Source organism: Dermacentor silvarum, chromosome 6 (assembly GCF_013339745.2).
Source record: "Dermacentor silvarum isolate Dsil-2018 chromosome 6, BIME_Dsil_1.4, whole genome shotgun sequence".
Classification (NCBI taxonomy): Eukaryota; Metazoa; Arthropoda; class Arachnida; order Ixodida; family Ixodidae; genus Dermacentor; species Dermacentor silvarum.
In genome coordinates, this window is record NC_051159.1 from 5,527,446 (window position 1) to 5,549,266 (window position 21,821).

General features: G+C 49.1%; 1 protein-coding gene across 2 annotated transcripts; it reads left to right on the top strand.

The window, feature by feature from the left end:
* The first annotated feature begins 15,401 nt into the window (after positions 1–15,401).
* LOC125946173 (uncharacterized) lies at positions 15,402–19,650 on the top strand. Of its 2 annotated transcripts, XM_049668669.1 has the most exons (3): positions 15,402–16,401; positions 18,973–19,165; positions 19,243–19,650. In XM_049668669.1, exons 1-2 carry the CDS (start codon positions 15,588–15,590, stop codon positions 19,146–19,148), a joined length of 990 nt encoding a protein of 329 aa, XP_049524626.1. In that variant the 5' UTR covers positions 15,402–15,587; the 3' UTR covers positions 19,149–19,165; positions 19,243–19,650. The 2 variants fall into 2 exon arrangements, with proteins under 2 accessions (XP_049524626.1, XP_049524625.1); XM_049668668.1 differs by having other exon boundaries at positions 18,973–19,650.
* Positions 19,651–21,821: the final 2,171 nt, after the last annotated feature.

Sequence of the window (21,821 nt, forward strand, 5' to 3'; positions counted from 1 at the left end):
ACCTAAAGGCTACACCCCCCCCCCCCCCCCCGCGGAAAAGGAAGAGATCCAATTAACGCCATCAAACGGCCTACCCAACCCGATGGTAGACAAGATCCGAGTACTAGGAATGATGATTGAACACAAGGGCGCCAATGGCGAATCACTACAAAAGATAACGGCAAAAGCGACCAGCACGATGCAGTTCATTCGACGCATCACCAACAAACACGCGGGCATGCGCGAAGGCAACGTTATGCGACTTATACAAGACTTCGTTATTTCGCAAATAACGTACACGGCAGCGGTTCACAACTGGACGGTTGCAGAAAGAAACAAGCTCAACGCCCTCATACGCAAGGCGTACAAATGTGTGTTGGGACTTGCGCCCGGAGTGAGCACCACCAAGCTCCTAGAACTAGGCTTGCACAACACGCTCGAGGAACTCGTGGAGGCGCAACAAGTGTCCCTACTCGAGCGCCTATCTAAGACCCGCCCGGGCAGGCACGTGCTCGGATAGCTCGGCATCACATACTCCATGCAGCATTGCATCAAAGTGGAAATCCTAAGAACCATACGCGAGCAACTATACGTGCCCCCATTGCCTCGCAACATGCACCCCCAACACCACACGGGGAGACGTGAAGCCAGGGCATAACACATGAACCAAAGTTACTCCAACGACAAGGAGGCAGTCTTCACCGACGCAGCCCGTTATCGAGACAGGAAGAGTTTCGTGGCAGCAGTTACTAGCCATTGAGGTAACCACTTCACAAGCGTTACCGTGAACACTGCATATGCCGAAGCGGCAGAGGAAGCGGCCATAGCACTGGCCCTGACACAAACCGAGGCTACATACGTGATCTGCGACTCGCAAACGGCAATTCGCAATTTAGCAAATGGGCGCATATCGCAACAGGCGTATCACATACTCAAGCGACATCCCATACACCAAGGAGAGGCCGACATCGATAACCGAAGGCACTTGCTATGGATCCCGGCACACACTGGACTAAGCACCCCCAACGAAGCGGCTCACCGCGTTGCTCGAGGCCTCACTCACCGAGCATCATCGGAGGAAGAGCCCCCACGGGGTACTGCAAACGTCTGGGCGTCGGAGGATCGTTTGACCAAGTTCCACGACATCACGACACACTACCAGTTACAGAGACGCGTATACCCATTCCCTCACGCTAGGTTAGACAGGGCACAAGCAGTACACTACAGGCAATTACCAACTGATTCTTACATAAACCCCAGACTCATGCACGCCATGTATCCAGACATGTACACTACAAACAGATGCACATACTGTGGCGAGGTTGCCACACTTAATCACATGTTATGGGAATGTCAGGACATAACAAAGAATTCGGGCAGTGCCGACACCTCCGTCTGTTCCACCGCCAGCCTCCGCTCGCGTTGGAAGACCGCACTGCTCAGCTCGACCCTGACAGTACAACTCTGGGCCGTCCAGCGAGCCGAGGAAGCCGCTTCGAGACAAGGTCACGGAACCGCGTCCGCGGCGGGTGCCCAGACACACTAAAAAGACGCCGGACTCAAATCAGATTGATTTGATAATAAAGTTTACGTTCTTCGCCCAGAAAATTTCGCTTGGGCTAAATTTGTTATAAATGGGTACTACTACCTACCACCACACCAATATTGGCAAAGCAGCAGGGCTGGTGCATACTGTTATTGTTAGCAGCCTTTCAACAGCATCTAAGAAGAGGATGCGCACACCTGGTGATTGACACTATGACGTAAATTGCAACGCGCCGCCTCCGAGATTTTGCAGCGCCACGCGCGGGCAGCCTTGGTCGCCGGGCGCTCGGTTTGGCTCGCGTCGACATGGCCCTGGAGCTACGTGGTGCATATCGACCAATCGTCTGGAAGGTGAACAAGCTCGTGGCGGCACCTCGCGGAGGCAGCGTTATCTACGCTGCCTTAAAGGTGGACGCTTAAAGGTGGATGCTTGTCAAAGTATTATATATTCTTTCTCAACCTATTTGTAGACACTGAATTAAAGATTTTACACATAATTACTTGCATGTGTAAAAAGCGGCACGTCTTTCAGCAATACGACTAGGTAAATTTATTGTGATCGAGACATGGTAGCTCTTGAGTTCTTTGTTACAGCGTAAACTGTTATGGGCTCATTCCAATAGCCGTTTCGGTTGGCGATGGTGTCCGCCACCGCCTCCGCGAGTGACCGTAACCGCTATCGCCGGAAATGCGAAAAAGGTAGCCGGTTCACGCCGGGATCAAACCCGCGCCCGCTGCGTGAGAGTCAGATACTCTACAACTGAGCCACGCAAGCGCTTGCTATCGGGCAGCAGAAAAATGCCCTATAAATACTCCCTAGGAAGGCGAGCAGGCGCTGACGACCCGAGCCTCCGCCAGTATGGTGGCGCCATCTAAGGCACCTGCAAACACAACGTGCACAAGCACAGACGACGAAATGCGATTCAGACGAGGCGCGCAATCAACGCGATACCGAGCTGCCCAAGCCTCCGCCAGTATGGTGGCGCCATCTAGTTAAGGTGCCTGCAAACGCAGCGTGCCCGACATGTAAGTTGCATATAGCAATTTCATGCTGCATGTAACATGGCCTGGTTCACTCCAGCAGGCTAGATGACTATTTGTCACTAGCCCGTTTTGAAGATTCTAATAAACAATCATGATCATCATTATCAACGACAACAACAACGTACCGTGACGCGGGTCAAGGGATGTGAGATGTACGCCACGTATTCTGGATACCTCTTCGGTACACGTTATGGTATGTCCTCGCAAGGTACGAATCGCTGCTGAAAAAGTGAATCGTAGAGCCATGTCCGCGGCTACAACCAGGCTTGATTGTGCTCAGCAGACTGCTGTGCAGAGAGCATTACAAACCGCAACCCGCCATCGACGCCGGGCAGACTGTTCAGATCGTTCTCGTCAAGACAAGGCGAAGGAGACTTTGCCGCGAAGACCCTGCTGTGCGTGGTGCCGAAATTGGAGCTACTCTTGTGCCGCTCCACCAGATTATGCTGTGACTGTGCTGCGTGTGCCGCGCAGGCCTGTGACTTTTTTTTTCCCATTCATGCTCAACTGATGTTGCTCAGAACCACAAGTTTTCCCCTTGTGGTGAGCTTTCCTGATGTAACGTGTTGAGTCGGCACACGCTCAATCTATAATTTTCTGAAGTGTTGAGATGAAGGCTATGCTTCCTAGTATAAGAGGCTAACACACGTAAAGCTGTTGTTTTGTTGTATTCAGCATAGCACCCAAAACACGGCCGAGTCATTCAAAAGCAATATTTGGTTGATTTTTTGAAAGATGCACAGTTAAAGCTCGTCCTTGTGAAATTTCTTATGCTTGTACCGTCTTTAACTGCGCCGTTTTATTGAGATAGCAATTATATGGACACTCGAAGCGGATATCTGCTGTTACCGTCGCCGTGAGGTTGCGTATGACGTCAACGGCGATGAAATAGTCGCCGCGCGCCGTATGCTGCATGTGCGAGTGAAAGCGCGCGAGGGACGCTCGCTTTCACGGGGAGCGAAGGCACGGCGAAGAGCAAACGCGCGTTCTGCGTCGTGCTCCCTGAAGGGCTGCAGAATTAAGCGTGTCTTACTTCTTCCGTCGCCCGAAAGGCCGAGGGAGGACGGGAGGGAGGGAGGGGAAGCGACGTTTAGCTGCGGCACTAAATGCGTAATTATATAAAAACGTTGCGAGGCGAGAAGGTGGTAAAGACTTCTGACGCTGCTCGAGTAGTGTCCCGTTCCGATCTCGTCCAAAACCTCCGAGCCAACCCCAGAGGCACCGGCAACAGTCACCAATGCCGCGCGCGTTCCGTACGAACGCGGGCAAAGCACCGACGGCGTCCGCAGCAGTTCTGCGCGTGGCTGGTGCTGCTGCATGTCCAAGTTTATAAAGCTGATAAAAGTACTATCCTTACTCCGTATAGCTCTCTACTAATTTGCTGTCGCAATTGACGCTTCGCCTTTCGGGTGAAACTACGACATTTTTTTCATAATGCAATTGTACCAACTTGTCCAGCTGCCTTTGCCTTCGATGAAGATGAGGTTGCTCTGCCCCAAAACAAGATCTGCTTCACGCACTATTGTGAGAAGGGCCACTTTTAAAGCCATACAGTGGTTTAATAGCGCGGCTCTGCTGTCGAGGTTGCGGAGCCGACCTCACTCGCGCAGGGGCAGCTTGTGTCAGCTCTACGAGGACGTTGTTGGTCGCCCACCGACGCTAGCCGTCCCGCCACCTACTCCTCACCATCAGCCATTGGAGGTGTGTACTACGCTGGAGGGCCTCACGAAAAGGCGATCCCCAACCTGCGCCTGGTTCCAGGCGTCGGCATTCCTGCTGAAGGACCGGCTGGACGGACATCTGCACATCTACACTGACGGCTTCGTCCATGCAGACTCCGGGTCTGCCACAGCCTCCTGCGTGATCCCTGCCCTCCAGCGCTCGGGAGTGTTGCGGCTGCCTTTCTCAGCTAGCTCCACCGCCGCTGCGGTGGTCGGCCTCCATCTGGCTGCGGACCTGCTGGCGGAGGGCCCCCCGGATTCTCCGGCTGTGATCCTCTGCGACTCACGGACGGCGCTCCTGACTCTTCGGCGACCAGAGACCGCCGGCCTTCGCGTGACCCTGCTGGCGGTAAAGCTTCGCGCCCTTGTTTCGAGTGGTTTGAAGCTGTCGCTGCAGTGGCTCCCCTCTCACGTCGGCCTCCAGGGCAACGAGGAGGCTGACGCCCTGGCAAAGGCAGCACACCATGCTCCTGTACCATTCAGCACCACTGTAACGGCCTTTGACTATGCAAGGCACACGTTGCAGCGGCACCTAACGGCGCTCCACCCGGATCGGCACGTCGCCAGTGATCGCCTTCCCCGTCCACTTCCTGATCGCGGCCTCACAAGGCAAGAGCGGTCTCTCCTGCTGCGCCCCCGGATCGGCTGCTGCTGGACGGCTTCCCGGAAGTACAGCAATGGCCTGGCTCCAACCCCGCCCTCCTCAGCGGGCGGAGAGGAGGAAACAATCGAACATCTACTTTGTTTCTGCCGCGCCTTCTCCAAAGAAAGGGCTTCTCTCTACGGGTCATTCCAACGCCTAGGACTCGCTACGGAGTCAGCATCGCAGCTGCTCTTTCCCGGTCGGCACCACGGCTCCGCCTTCAGGCACCTTCTCACATTCCTGGAGGACACGGGCCTGTCGTGCAAATTGTGAATGCGCCGCCTGGCTACTTCTGACGGTCAAGGGCTGTGTAATCGATAGACCTTCACCCTCTTTTCTTTCTTTCTTCTTTACATCCCCCGCCCCTTCCCCAAGACGCTGAGCCATGCCCCCTAAAGGGCTGCAGAAAATAGCGCCTCTTCCTCTTCACAACCACAATCTCTCTCTCTCTCTCAGAGGCTTTGAGAATTTTCTACGGGAGTTCGGCGCCCTTATATTATGGGAATTGGTCGCACTTAGGAACCCGACAGACTAGTAAAACACGATAAAGATGTCTAGAACACAGACAGCTCAAGCTAAATCTCGTCATCGTATTGCAGCAAAAAAAAAAAAAACTTGGCTGAGAAAGCTACGCGTAGGAGAGTACCACCTACGCTCAAGGAGAACTGTGTTTTAGTAGTAGTAGTAAAAGTTTATTATATTCAGAAACCGGACAGACTCCTACCCCAGTCCCCAGAGGGGGTTTGATCTCCTGAAAACGCGTGTATTGATTCGGGCCAAAGCTAAGAAAGCTGCGCGTGTTAGCTGTGGGTTACAGTTAAATGCGTAAAAATTCCTACGCTTACCCAACGCAAAAAGGGTCCGTGCGTCCGTCCATCCTTCCGGTAAGACGATCTCAAGATATGAACGCGCGCGTCTCTCGCTATGTGAGCGCCGAAAACCCAGCGCGCCAAGCTATCAGCAGTCGGCATCGCACATCGCTTTCGCACATCGGACATCGCTTCCCCCCCCCCCCCCCCCCGTCTAACGTAGCCGCCACCGGAGCACGGTTGATCACGGTTCACATTTGTTCGACGCCGGTGGATAATGCGCTAAACAGCGATAACGGCTTAGCATGATCGGAACGTCATCAGCGCTCCTGGCGCCGCCACCTGCAGTAGAACCAACCAACAAGCAACAGTGCACCTAATAAGTTTTTCATACTCTTTTTTTAATTTCCTACATCTCCCTCGTCATTTCACCCCATGCACGTCATCATCCGCTGCAGGTTATCTATAACACGAGTGAACATTGCTTCTACTGGCCCCTTCTACCTCATCTCGTGTAGGTGTCACTTAACAGTTCGGTGTTGCAACCGCGCTTCTCTGTTACACGATTGTTTCACGGTCGTTGTCGCATACGAGACACACCCGCGTGCGACCACTGAACATCACTTCGTTACTCCGAAATGCTTACGCATCTTTCAGGTAACTCGCACAGGACATTCTACATGGATTTTTTCATCATTGTACCTCTTCACCAGTGTACTATTCATCAATTTGTCTATATGCCTGCTGTAAGAAGACGACGCGAGCGCCGGCCGACAAGGCGTGTGGCCGTCCCTATATTTATTTGGGAAGGCGGAGGTGCAGTTGGATCGGCGGGTGCGGCGACTAGCCCGGTCGTCACTCGAGCTCCGGAGGTTGCGTGGTACGATGATGACTGATGATGCTGCGTGATGAACCTGGACACCTGTCATGGCCGTTGCCGTCATGTCGAGGGAGCATTCACCTTTCAAGCTAAATGTTGTAGCATTTATCGAATGCTCTTTTGCTTTCATGTAAAGAAATATAAAGGTAATGAATTGAGTTGAAAATTTCCTCCAAATCTATCATTCGCAATATAACGCTTACTTCGAAACTTTCAACTGCTCTTCTTTTATTGAAAAAAAAATCATTTGCATGCTTACGCACAAAACTTCTTGTACTGGCATTGCTCAATCTTCGCTAAGTTATGCATTCCCGTGCACAGGGATGGGAAAGGTGAAAGTGTTCGGACTTTGTTGTAATTTATAGCACTTAAGAATATTCACATATTAGAAAACCAATCATTACGGTGCTCGATTTATTGGTGAACTTACATACTTGTTCCCAAGTAATATACCTCACAGGAAAGACTTTCCGAGATAAGTTGCAATTACTTGACTCAAAAGAACAAAATAGGCTATTTAACAACACTCTCCTATAGGCCAGTTATGAAGCCAAAACCTTGCATAAGCTACTTTCATAAAACAAAAAGTGTAGTACAAGGCTTACAATTGCCTGTACAACGGAACTGCTCCATGAACTACTATATGCAAATATTGCTAGGCCTAGAAGGTTGTAGCACCAACCCTTGAAGATATCAAGACCAAGCAAACTCTGTGGTAAAACACCATGCTGATAATAAAAATATGAATGTTTTCGGAAGCCAAGCAATAATACACATAGGAGGTGTCCTCCTAGCACGAAGAGTGACGATGCTCACAAAGAATCCTGCGAGAAAAAGAATGAATTACTCGATGAAAGGTATAACTATTACGGAGGTCTCATGATAGTGCATTGCTTCCATGAATAAACTGGATTGTTATTGTTTGAAATTGCAATAATTATGGCAGTGTCAATAACATATTCTGAAGGCAACGTTGATCATCAAATTTTCCAGTTAGGCTTCCGATGAAGGGGCGCAACAGAAAAGCTCGATTTGCCACTAACTGCAATCTTTTGTTTTCCATCAAAGTCAGCATCATACTGAAGGTTGGTCTGAAGCAATTCAATTTTCTTAACTGAATGATTTTTGTTGCGACTTATTGCGTAATATTTTTTATTCAAGTAACCGGCCAGGAACGGTCAAAATAAATGCAGTGATATGACCTTTTAGAGCACGCCGAAAGCAAATAAAGATGTCAACAAAAAATTGGCTGGAAGAACGAAAGAGAAATCAGGATAAAAAACCGCGTCCAGCCACGAAGTCCATGGCTGATTGAGTCCGCATGAGACGAAATTGAACTCTGGTTGAATATAAATACGTTTCGATAGGAGTTCTGCACCAGCTGCCACAGTGAAGACGCACATAACTCAAGCCTAGTTCCCTGCGAATTTTTCGCATCAAGATATTTTTAGGCTTTCTTTTACTTGTCTGACCTGAGGTACATCCTTTAGTTTGCCCCGTTTTTTAGACGTCCTTTCACCGTCGAGATTGCACGCAGCACACGTCGTCTTACGAAAGGAAATCACAGGCCTGCCCTGCCACGGTGCGAGAATTTACGCTCCTCGACTTTCACGCATCGATTGAAGAGAAATGGCTCCACAAACTCGCGCTTCATGCCATTCGTTATTGCTCATGCGCAGTACATGTGAGGTGTGCGAAAAATGTGCGTGAGCCCTGGCGCTAACAAATGTCACTTATATATTTAACGAAACGAGTTCTAAATTAAATCTCTGGCAGAAGAGACTACTGAACGAGTGTTTTATCGATTGCAAGCTCGTTTCCTCAAAAATGGACGTGTACCAATTCACCCAACACTTCTCTTTGCCACGCTATTTCACGCCTGACTGTTTGACAACTTATATAAGCCGCTGTTTCGCAGGGTATTTTTGTTCTTTTTGAAACATTAACCTTCCTTTCAGAACTAACCCTGATTTTAATGTAACTGCCTAACCTTTTGCGAGTGCTGATCTTGAATATAGTGCAGTCTAACGCAGCAGTGGAACCATTGCTACTGGTAACAAACCGTGCGGCGGTACCGGTGGTACCGCATGGTGACCCGGTGGTAAAGGGAAGAAGAAGATGTTTACTTTCCAGATTATTATGCACAAGTAACAAACACTTGTCGGACCTGTAGCCGAAGGCTAGTTGAAGGTCCGATAAAAAATATAAAGGAAATCCTAGCACAGCAGGAACAAAAATGAACTATAGTAATTGTATATACAAAGTTGTTGATTTTCAATTCACAAATCAACTAAAAGCAAGTCAATACATCAGAGTATCAAAGAACAATGTAAGGGGCACAGTTCAAATACTGGAAAATACCTATCTCAATTTAAGGATGTAAACTATGATGTCAATTTCTTTTACGTATCCTAAAAAAATGCGTAACAAAATCATTTAGTACTGAACTGGTTGATAAAGCATACAATTCTTAAATGCAATACGTACATAATGAGCAAAACGAGAACAGTATGACATTTCAATGCATAATAAAACAACACAATCGCGTAACAATAATTACATAAAATAAGTACAAAATAGTCTAAGAAATGTAATTCATCTTGCTTTGTACAGATCTATCAAGGAATTCATGTTTTACTCTGTCTTTAACAAAGAAAGAAAATATTGTTTCAGAGCACTTCGGAAGTTCGAGGAATGTCTGAACTGTAGCATACGCTCTCCGTATACATTGCTACATGGTGCGAGATTAAAATGACCTGCAGTTACATTTCTTGTAGAGCGCGAAGTTGAGTAAAATACTGATGAGCTGAATGGGTGGTTGAATCTAACAGCCTTATACACACACAATGAAATGCTCTGCTGACGTAAGTAGTCGAATGGTAATATGCGATATTGGTGAAATAATGGGGCCGTATGATCGTAGTTCTTAGAATGAGACATAATTCTAATTGCGCGTTTTTGGAGCCTAATAATCGGATTTAATATGGTTTTATACGCCCATCCCCACGAGTCGATGCAATACCTCAAGTGACTTTCAATAAAAGCAAAATACATAAGTCGTAAAACTGAGGTGTCAAAGTACTCGCGGGCTAGAGTTCAGCCGTAACAACCAGCTGCTAATCTAGAGCAGACACTGTTTATGTGATCTTCCCATTGCAGGTGTTTATCAAAAATTACCCCAAGGCATTTGTAAGAACTTGTCTGATCCAATGGGATATTATTTACATGTATGTTTAAAGGTGTACTATCTACTGTTTTGAAGCGTGACTCAAAAACAATATATTTTGTTTTCTTTGTGTTAATTGTTATTTGTTAGCCAAGAACCAGTCACAAATTTTCTTTAACTCTAGATTCGCCTTATGACTAAGCTCTGCAATATTATCCGCAGTTACTATAATGCATGTGTCATCTGCGTACATCAATATTTCTGCAGAGTCTATAATTTGTTGCAGGTCATTTATATACAAAGAAAAAAGAAGCGGACCTAATACGGAGCGCTGAGGGACTCCGGTAACAATATTTTGTTTTGAAGAAGTTATGTTATTGATACAGAAGAGACAGGAAGAGAGCGCTATATATTAGAGAACAAACGGGGATTACCGATACTCTAGTTGACATTAAGCGGAAGAAAGGGAGCTGGGCAGGCCATGTAATGCCTAGGAAGGATATCCGGTGGACCATTAGGGCCACAGGATGGATACCAAGAGAAGGGAAGCGCAGTCGAGGTCGGCAGAAAACCAGATGGGATGATGAAGTTAGGAAATTTGCAGGCGCAAGTTGGAATACGCTAGCGCAAGACAGGGGTAATTGGAGATCGCAGGGAGAGGCCTTCGTCCTGCAGTGGACATAAAATATAGGCTGATGATGATGATATGTCTCGTCCTTAAATGGCTAGCACGGCATGAACATGAGTTAAAATAAAGTGTCAGACAACAGATGCCACTCTCTGTCTGAATCAGGTGTAAGCGAAGCTTTAAAAGATTACTGCCCAAACGGCACACCAGTTTAAGAAGCGCGCAGTCGTTTTCGGCGACGAGCACGTCCCGAACGTACCTCGCTCGAAATGGTAAAAGCAGCGACGGCGTACTAAGAGCAAAGGTAAAGAACAAATTGATAGCAGTGGTTATGCTATGAAAACCGGTTACTGTCAAAAAGCAAACCAGTTGATGTGCTAATAAAGTTTTAGAATAGGGGCCCCCAAAGTTAGGGGCCCCAAAAAGCTTTGCGGGTGTTAGCGTTGGGACATAAATATTAAAATAAAATACACCATTTCATGATAAGACGAGTAATTGAGATTTTCTTGTTTAATTACAGTTTAATACTTCATGTATTAGGAGCAAGCAACTTGTTGCACTTAGTTTTGAGTAAACAACTTTACGTACCTTCACCCAGCCAAGTTACTCCCTGTTAGGCCTACGAGCCATGAAATCGACAATTGAATACAGAATCAGCGGCGTCTAATGAATCAATCTTCATTACACATGTTAGTTGAGAGAAAGTAATAATTGCCAATCACTTCTCTAGCTTACGAACTTCACGCGTTACTACGAATCGAGCCCAGTTGGTTGCTAGGTTAGAGCCGTCGCTTCGATGGGCGCCGCCATGTTTGTTGACGAAAGCTTTTGGGGCAGCTTTTGGGGCTCCCGCTAAATCGATGAAATAGCATGCCCGGCGCAAAACCAAAACACTGTTTGCGTCTAGCGCATGCGCAGTGGCTTCGACGCTATTTCTTTGGGGCCCTAAAGCTCTCTAATAATTGCTGGGGTTTTACGTGCCAAAACCACGATATGATTGGGAGGCATGGCGCAGTGGGGGACACCGGATTAATTTTGGCCACCTCGGGTTCTTTAACGTACACGTAAGTCTAAGTACACGGGTGTTCTTGCATTTCACCTTGATCGAGATGCGGCCGCCATGGCCGGGAATCAAACCCGCGTCCTCGAGTCAGCAGCGCGACACCTCCCAAGCTAAGCTAATACGGTGGGTGATGTTCATGTGACGTGGTGCACTGATGTCATCGTGGCAAACATGTTTCGATAATAGCAGAATGAGTATGTTCTTCAGTGACATTACGGCAAACCATGCATCTAGAAATAAAAGCACCAGAACCCACATTTGGCCCGGGGTCTTGCTCCCATTCTTTTTTATACGTTCTCGCATACTTGACCCACTTCCCCATGTTTGGATTCACCTTTCGGAGGAGGTTCCGATCTTACGTCCAACCTATCCAAATGAATCTCGCACGGACAAAAATTCATCTAGCAGGAGAAGAAAAATGGCAGTGAAGCTTCGTCGCGCGAGATACATGGAGCAGATTGAAAGCTTTGTCCGCGCGATACTTCCCCCAGGATTAAGACATGGCCATGAACACACTGGAGCGTGTCATCCACCCGTGCTTCCCTTCTTTCATGTTGGCACCACGATCGCCCGATGGCCCCGACCCTATGTTACTGCTCTCCCTTCCTGAGCATAGCCATGTTAGTACCCCCCTCCCCTTCCCCTTCCCACCCTTCTCTGCACCGTTGTCTGAGCCGGTGGCTTTGATCTTTGATGCGGCCGCATTTCGATGGAGGCGAAATGCAAAAACGCTCGTGTGCTTGCGTTTTAGTGCACGCTAAAGAACCCCAGGTGGTCTTTCGCCTTAATTAATAAACCGATCTAACTGCAGTGTCTGATTATAGGTGACCACTGACTGAATGCTGCTACAAACAGTCGAGCGCCTCTACTATGAACGTCTGTATAATGAAATATTCTGTTTGTGACCTTTTCAAATTCCATAACCTCTTTCATCTCGCGTCTTGAAATTATATATTCTCACCAGTGCACATATGCCTCCTCCAGCTATGATTTTCGTGCCTGTGCACACAACCCGTCCTAGAACACTGGTTGGCTGATTACCTTTTAATGCGGTCGTATCCTTAAGGTATTTCACACGCTTTCTGGGGACTATCTACCTATCTATCCATCTATCTATATAACCATTTTCCCGCCTACCTTGGTCACTGGGCAGCCAATGGATGTTCAAATGAGTAGCGCATCGAGCTGCTGTGCTGAGGGTACAGGGTTCGAAACCTTCCGTCGGGCCATCTTGGGTCACGTGGCAATGTGTTGGCGCTCTTCAACAAACATCTTTCACGCCGACTGGGGTTACTGTATATGCGGAGCTGTGTAGGCACCGCTGTTAAATGATACTCTTTGTCGTCAACTTGGGTCGCTTTTCATTGAACGTGTGGGCCGCTTTTCATTGAACGCATTTCGCGCCAGTGCTTTAGCGAGCTGCGCCATGAATGCACTGGGTATGCGCCCCTCTTCAATGAACATCGCGTCAATTTGTCCGACTGAATATGTGCCACTGGGTGAGCGGCAAGCGAGGGAACATTTCTCAGCGTTCGTAGGCACCGGCGTGCCACGCTTCTTGCCTCAGAAGCCAAGCGCGGACTTCTTGACAGCAGCAATTGATGCGTTGCGTGTCCACAAATGAGATCAAAAGAGGAGCCCGGTTGTCGAATGACTCGTTTCTGAGCGTCATGCGCAACTGGTTTCTATACGGTGACAATGGGTTGTGCCGCCATATGGATTTAATGCTAAACGCATTACCATCGAAATTCATTGTGGAATGGGTTCTGCCGAATTCTCTACACATCGCCTGTCTTTACGAGCTCCACTTCTCATCCTAATAGAATATGGGTGTCTCTAATGTCAAAAGTATATTAATCTCCAGCATATCGTGAAAGCGTGCGATATTAACGCTTGAATTAAATATTGACACGTATACATGTTTATCTTTCACCGGTGGCCGCTTTCCACCGGCTAACAAATGTTAAACGTTATCGCTCGGCGAAGGACGCGCCTGTATCGGAAGTTTCTAGTACGTTATCGATGCTTCTTTCCGTTGCCTGTTTTCAGCGACGCTTATGTTATCTGATTGTATGACCAACGCGAATTGTCTAGAACTTTCTGGAAGACCCGCGGGCATCAGGGATTAATCTGGAACCTTGGATGACTCAGGTATAAAAGCCGTTGCGTTTCACCGCTGATCAGATTTTCGACGATCGCCGACTGTGTTCGCCGCTTTCGTTGTGCTTTGAGTGTAGCTTGCTTTTGTGGGCACATGTTTTCCCAATAAACAAGCAGTTTCGTCATACACAGTTTTGCGACTGTTTTCTTTACCGTCACTACTACGTGACATCTGGTGGAGGTGCTTTTGTGTTCATGCAGCGGACGCCCCCGAAAAGCCACTGATCCAAGCCCGAACCCCAAAGAGAGTACCAACGTTGTCCCGGAGCATCGAGCTAGCCTCAGGCTACAAAAGCAACCCCCGGAGTACGGACTTCTTCCCGAGAAGACCAAGAGGACAAAAGTCACGACCTCGGCAGCAGCTACCATGACAGCCCCTGCGCCAACATCTGTAATCGTGATGCAACAACCCAGGGAGCCGCCGACTTTCCTCCGTTCGCCATGTGAAGACCCCGAAAGCTGGCTGGAGGCATACGACCGGGTCGCTACGTTCAACAAGTGGGACTGCGACGACAAGCTGCGCCATGTTTACTTCTCGCTTGAAGACGGCGCCAGAACCTGGTTCGAGAATAGGGAGCGTGCACTAACAACCTGGCACCTCTTCCGAGCCACGTATACATGTTTATACATTGACACGTATACATGTTTATCTTTCACCGGTGGCCGCTTTCCCCGCAGTGATAGCAGAGCGGGCGGTGGTCGGGGGTACGCCAAATGTCTGTCTTCCTTTGGTAGCTGCGGTGGGCGACGGGCGGGCGTGCTGGCGGCGGCGGCAGCGGTGGACGACGGAACTGCGGCGTTACGGGGCCCTGGCGCGAGCGCGGAGTGGGGCCTTTTCCAACGTCGACGTCCGGGAATAAATGGATCGTCGTAGCTACGGACTACCTCACCGCTACGCCGAAACGAAAGCCTTGTCCAAAGGCAGTGCTGCCGAGGTAGCCCGATTCTTCGTTCAGAACATCCTCCTGCGTCCCGGTGCCCCAGAAGTCCTCATCATCGACAGAGGTACGGCCTTCACGGCTGAACTAACTCAAGCCATCCTGTGCTACAGCCAGACAAGCCATCGCCGGACCACCGCCTACCACCCGCAGACGAATGGCCTCACCGAGCACCTAAATAAGAGCATCGACGACATGCTGGCAATGTACAGGGTCGTCCACTCTTAGTACGAACACGGCACCACGTGGCCGCGCTCCGCGGAGTGCCAGCGCACATGGCGCGACCGCGCATCGAAGCTAAGCGGCGTAGGCGCACAGGGGCTTGGAGGTGGGGCTTAGTGTCGTCTGCTAAAGCGCGCGAGCGCGCTGTGCTTTAGCAGACAACAGGCGGCACAAACATGGCTCGCTCGCGCGCTTTAGCAGACGACACGAAGCCCCGCCTCCAAGCCCCTCTGCGCCTGCGCCGCTTAGCTTCGATGCGCGGCCGCGCCATGTGCGCTGGCACTCCGCGGAGCGCGGCCACGTGGTGCCGTGTTCGTACTAAGAGTAGACGACCCTGTACATCGACGTCGAACACAAGACGTGGGATGCCACCCTTCCGTACGTGACCTTCGCATACAACACGGCCATGCAAGAAACGACGCACATGGCGCCGTTCAACCTGGTCTACGGAAGGAAACCGGCAACGACGCTTGACGCCATGCTACCGGATGTCTCCGACGAAGAAAATCTCGACGTTGCTGTGGCATAATCGTTCCTGTGTTATCGTGTTTAGTTCTTGTCATGCCACTGATGCGGTGCTCTGCGCATGCGTGGCATGCACACACATGTATATATACTACGGACCAATAAAGGAAGGGGGTCATTCCCGTTCGTGTTCAAGGCGGTGTCGTTCGTCGCGGAAACACGACATGGTGTTAGAAGTGGTCTTCAGAAATTGGTTGGAACCACGGGAGACGTAAGAAGATACCGCTACGGCCGACCACGATAACGGGACAACAGCTTCGAGCCATGGCGCGTGAGGAAAGTGGTAGTTCGTGCCAGCTCTTTCCTGTACAGCCACCAACGAGCTTCAACTTTGACAAGGCGTCTGAGTGGCCGGCGTGGGTGCAAGAATTCGATGATTATCGATTTGCTTCCGGCCTTAATGAGCGAACTCAAGAGGCTCAGGTACGCACGCTGCTGTACACAATGGGGCGGCAGGCACGCAACGTATTCAAGACCTTTGAGCTGTCGGAAGAACAGTCAAAGGACTATGAAGTGGTGAAAAAACGTTTCGACGCCTACTTCATTGCCACGCGCAATTTGGTCTATGAAAGTGCGTGCTTCCATCGGCGCCACCAAGTTTCAGGTGAATCGGTGGACCAGTATGTAACGGCCCTGCATACTTTGACAGATAAATGTGACTATGGCGTGATGAAAGAACGGATGATCCTCGACCGTTTCGTGGTAGGACTACGTGACACAAAGTTGTCCGAGGCCCTACAAATGGACGCTGCATTAACTCTGAAAACTGCACTGACGAAGGCAAGGATGAAGGAAGCGGTACAGCAACAACAACAGGAACTTCACAAACAGTCCATACCACCAATCAGCCAGCGTAGAGGTCGACGGAATTCATCGACGAGCAAGTCGGGGACGTCCAGAGGACCAGTGGGCCAGCGAAGACGTCCGAAAGTGTGCAGCTTGCGGCAGAGCCGGTCATTTGGCGTCATCGTGCCCGGCAAGAGGGGCAATCTGCTACAAGTGCCAACGACGGGGACATTTCGCGGCTGTCTGCCGACAAAAGCAGAACTTCACGATCGCCGAAGCAAGCGCATCCGAGGTAGGCCTGTGCAGTGTTAACCGGACGGCTACGCCGAGTGAGCAAACAGACAAAAACTGTGCCATCTATTTTGTTGGGACTATAGCTGGTTGCCATTAATGGGGTGACAGTGTCTGCTAAGGTTGACACAGGAGCATAGGTAAACGTTGTTCCAGCATCGTTTCCGGGCGTACCCAAGACTCTAGAGCATTCTTAGGTAATTTTGAAGGGGCCAGGCAATGAAGTGTTAGATTTGAAAGGAACGTTCACTGCTGACATTCTGTGGAAACGATGTTTGGTTAGGCAGGATGTTTTCGTCATTGACTCGGCGAGTAATGTCATTTTAGGATTGCCAGCAATAGAAGCTTTGGGAATAGTGAAATTTGTAGACGAAGTTTCGGTCCACCAAGCTGTGCAAACGCGCTTCCCCCCTTTGTTCCGCGGTTTGGGTACCATGAAAGGAGAATACTGTATTAATCTCAAAGCCGTCGCGGTGCCCTATGCCATTTACACCGCTCGTCGTATACCCAGCCCGCTAAGGGACGTGGTGAAACGCGAGCTAGAAGAAATGGAAAGGAACGGGGTCATTCGTAAAGTCGAAGGGCCCACCGAGTGGTGTGCTGGCATAGTGCCCGTCTTGAAGCCGTCCGGGCAAGTGCAAATATGTGTTGACCTAACGCAACTGAATAAGTGGGTGAAACGCGAGCGATTTGTGCTCCCCATTGTTGATGAGACACTCGGGTTACTCAGCGGAGCAGCGGTGTTTTCGAAACTTGACGCGAACTCGGGATTCCATCAGGTAAAGCTAAGCAAGGATTGTCAGCTACTGACCACGTTTATTACTCCTTTTGGACGCTATTGCTTTGAGCGCCTGCCGTTTGGCATAACCTCTGCTCCTGAATATTTTCAGAGGCAAATGTGTGAAATCCTTGATGGAATGCCGGGGGTCGTAAACTTAATGGATGATGTGTTAGTCTTTGGTTCTTCACAGAAAGAGCATGATGAGCGATTGTTTCGGACTTTAGACTGCTTGACAGAAGCCGGCATAACTTTGAATCGCGAAAAATGTCAGTTCAGTACAAAAGAGCTTTGTTTTTTGGGATGCCGAGTGAGCAAAGATGGCATACTACCGGATCCTGCAAAAGGTGTAGCGATCACTGATATGAAGCCGCCTGAAAATGTTGCCGATATGAGAAGATTCCTTGGTTTCGTAAACCATTGCTCGCGGTTTATTCCAGACATTAGCTGAGAAGACTGCGCCGTTACGTCAGTTGCTGCAAAAGCACAGTGAGTGGATTTGGGCTACGCCTCAGCAAATGGCTTTTGACAGCGTAAAACGTGCTATCTGTTCTGATAGGTGTATGGCAAAGTTTGATCCACAGAATCAAAGCATTCTTTCTGCAGACGCGTCGTCGTACGGTTTAGGTGCAGTTTTACTTCAGGTACAACCAAACAAAGAGAGGCGGCCAGTTATATTTGTTTCAAGATCACTGACTCCAACAGAAATGCGCTACGCTGCAAATTGAAAAGGAGACCCTAGCTCTAACATGGGCGATTGAGCGTCTCGAAAGTTCTGTGCGTGGACTGCACCTAACGCTGGAGACGGATCACAAACCGCTAGTGACTTTGCTAGGAAAGACTCCGCTAGATTTGGTACCGCCGCGCATTCAGAGATTCCGAATGCGTCTGATGCGATTCAGTTTTGATGTAGAATATGTTCCTGGGAAAATTTTGGAAATTGCTGATGCACTTTCTAGAGCGCCAGTGCGAGGGCAAAAAAACAAGAACTTCCTTTCCGTTAGTGAAGTGAACTCGTTTGTTGCTGGTGTGTTATCCGAGTTGGGTGAATCAGATCACTTTAGACTGGTCGCTGAAGAGCAGGCAAAGGACGAGACCTGCCGTACATTGTGCCGTTACCTTCGTGAAGGGTGGCCTGGCCCAACTTCGCTATCAAGCGTTATGAGGCCATATTGGCAGTATCGCGCAACATTGAGCGTGTGCAAAGGGGTTCTCATGCATGGCACTCGCCTCGTTGTGCCACACTCGCTCCTGAATAGAATGTTAAGTCTGCTTCACGAAGGCCATCAATGTATTGTGAGATGCAGGGCGAGAGCACGGGAGTCTGTTTGGTGGCCGGGCTTGAGCTCTCAACTTGCTTCTTTGGTTGTCAGTTGCCGCGTGTGTTCGCAGTTCCGAGAGCAGTCGAGTGAACCAATGATCCCAACCCAGACACCTATCCGACCTTGGCAAAGGGTCGCAGCAGATATCTTCCATCTCAACGGCCGTAACTACTTGCTTTTGGTTGACTATCTCGATTTCCTGAATTGTGTTTACTGCAATCGCTCACCAGCACTGGCGTTTTTGATCACGTCAAAGACGTCTTCGCTAGGCACGGTATACCCGAAGTGCTTGTGACGGATAACGGTGCTCATTTTGTCAGTGAAGAATTTAAGCAGTTCGCGAAGGCCTATGGATTCAAAGGCGTGACGTGTAGCCCTAGGTACCCGCAGGCAAACGGGGAGGTAGAACGAATGGTGAAAACGGTGAAAAGGCTATTGCTAAAGTCTCATGATCCCTATTTGGCTCTGTTAGCCTATAGGGACACCCCGGGACCACTAGGCAAAACGCCAGCGGAGCTGCTCATGGGGCGGCGGCTTCGTACAACCCTGCCTCTCCACCCGAACAGGCTAGTACCAAAGGCTACCCAACTTGAAAGAGGTACGGAAGAAGGATGCGGTTGTCCGGGAAAAGCAGCGGCAGAATTATGACCGCCGTCATGCGGCCCGTAACCTTGTCCCATTGGCCCCCGGTGACTCTGTCTGGGTCAAGGACTGCAGGCGTGAAGGCGTCATCTGTCAGCAGGCAAAACGGCCGCGGTCATACGTCGTCGAGTTCGAGAACGGCGTCCAGATCGAACGCAACAGGAAGTTCTTAGTCAAGCAAGCACCAAGCAGAATTCCAGACTTGTACAACGAGACATACGACTTTCCCCCTAGCCTGGAAAATGCAATGGTTAGCGATCAGCCTAACTTCCAAGCCCTCCAAAGTGACCCCACACAGGATCGGGGTAATGCTTCGCCGCGGGTGCCAGGCGAATACATTACACGATTCGGTAGAACTGTAAGAAAACCACACCGTTACGGTATTTCTGAATGTAATGCAGTAGGTTTCGTTTGACTGTGTTTATCTTTATTTAGTTGGGTGTTATTCTGTTAGAAAAGGGGAGATGTGGCATAATCGTTCCTGTGTTATCGTGTTTAGTTCTTGCCATGCCACTGATGCGGTGCTCTGCGCATGCGTGGCATGCACACACATGTATATATAATACGGTCCAATAAAGGAAGGGGGTCATTCCCGTTCGTGTCGTTCGTCGCGGAAACACGACAGTTGCCACCTATTTGCAGCGTGCCGAAGAAGGTCGACAGCTCGCCCGCCTGCGAATCAAGAACCAGCAGAGAACAGACAGCCGACACTACAATCTTCGACGACGCTACGTCGAGTACCAGCCCGGAGACAGTGTTGCCAGGTCCGACGAGGCGGCGTTGCCAAAAGCTAGAGAAGTTGTAGCCCAAACGTAGCCAAACAGAAAAAAAGTGCAAAATATTTCGCAGCCAAATATAGCCATTTTTATTTGCAATTTTCTTTGTGTATACATTTTCACATTCGACTACGGCAATCCTTTTTTTTTTTTGCACAACCCGTCGTAACAAAATGTCCGTGCCGCCATGACGGTCGGCCCTTTACATCAACAGCAACATCATGCTTGCACAGAACACTTTTTGGTTGGGCTCGGAAGGTCTTAAGTTCCAGCGAATCGCAGCAGAGGGCGAATCGGTGCTTTTATTTTATGAAAGATAGTACTAAGTTATTATTTTAGTTATTTACAGTAATATTAACTACGAACTCTGCTCTTTAGCTGTCGTGAACACAAAATAATGTTCAGCGTCATCGATCTCTCAGTCATCTCTGCCTACGGCGTAGAAGTTCAGCTGTCCAGCGATCTGCGACGGCGACGTGCTCACGGCTTCTTTTTTGATGACCTAAAACAAGTCTTTCGCACTGTGATATCTCGCGTTATTTGTCTCATCGTCCAATCTTCTTTTCTCTTTTTTTTGTTCTTGTTTTTTTCAATTAGCTTGGCGCGGATTAGCTTGGACACACACTACCTATGTAGTGTCAATTTACATCAACCTGGCCGCCATCTTAGGTCTCTAGCACGCCGAGAACATGCGTTAAGAAAAGGGACAGGCAACAGATGCCATTCACTGTCTGAATCGGCGTAAGCGGAGCTTTAAAAGATTACTGCGCAAACCGGCACACTAGTGTAAGAAGCGCGCAGTCGTTTTCGGCGACGAGCACGTCCTGAACTAACTCGCTCGAAATGGTAAAAGCCGCGACGGCGCACAAAGAGCAAAGGTAAACAACAAATTGAGAACAGTGGCTATGCTGTGAAAACCGGTTACTGTTAAAAAGCAAGAAGTCATGTTGATGTGCTAATAAAGTTTTAGAATGGGGGCCCCCAAAGTTTTGGGCCCCAAAGAGCTTTGCGGGTGTTAGCGTTGGGGCATGCAGGAGTGAAGAGTTTTAGAATAGGCATTTCGCGTTTGCGGATAGCGTGTTGCGCTTGCAGCGTCACTACGGCTTCAAAGAAAAGCTGTTATAAATATTAAAATAAAATACACCATTTTATGATAAGAAAAGTAATTTAGCCTTTCGTGTTTTCGCCTTTAATTACAATTTAGAACTTATTCTCTTAGCAGCAAGCAAATTGTTGCGCTTAGTTTTGAGTAAACAACTTCACGCACCTTCACCCAGCCAAGTCAATCCGTGATAGGCCTACGAGCCATGAAATCGACAATTGAATTCGGAATCAGCGGTGTATAACGAATCAATCTCCATTACACATGTTAGGTAATAGAAAGAGATAACTGCAATCACTTCTTCTAGCTTACAAGCTTCACGCGTTACCACGAATCGCGCCCAGTTTTTTGCTAGGTTAGAGCCGCCGCTTCGATGGGCGCCGCCATGTTTGTTGACGAAAGCTTTTGGGGTAGCTTTTGGGGCTCCCACTAAATCGATGAAGTAGCATGCCCGACGTAAAACCCAAACAAGTTTCCGTCTTGCGCATGCGCAGTGGCTTCGACGCTATTTCTTTGGTGCCCCAATACGTTTGAGGCCCCTATTCTAAAACTCTAATAACTGCTGGGGTTTTACGTGCCAAAACCACGATATGATTGGGAGGCATGACGCAGTGGGGAACTCCGGATTATTTTTGGCCACCTCGGTTTCTTTAACGTACACCTAAGTACACGGGTGTTCCTGCATTTCGCCTTGATAGAAATGCGGCCGCCGTGGCCGGCAAGCCCGCGTCATCGATCCAGCAGTACGACACCTAACAAGCTAAACTAACATGGTGGGTGAAGTTTATGTGACGTGGTGCC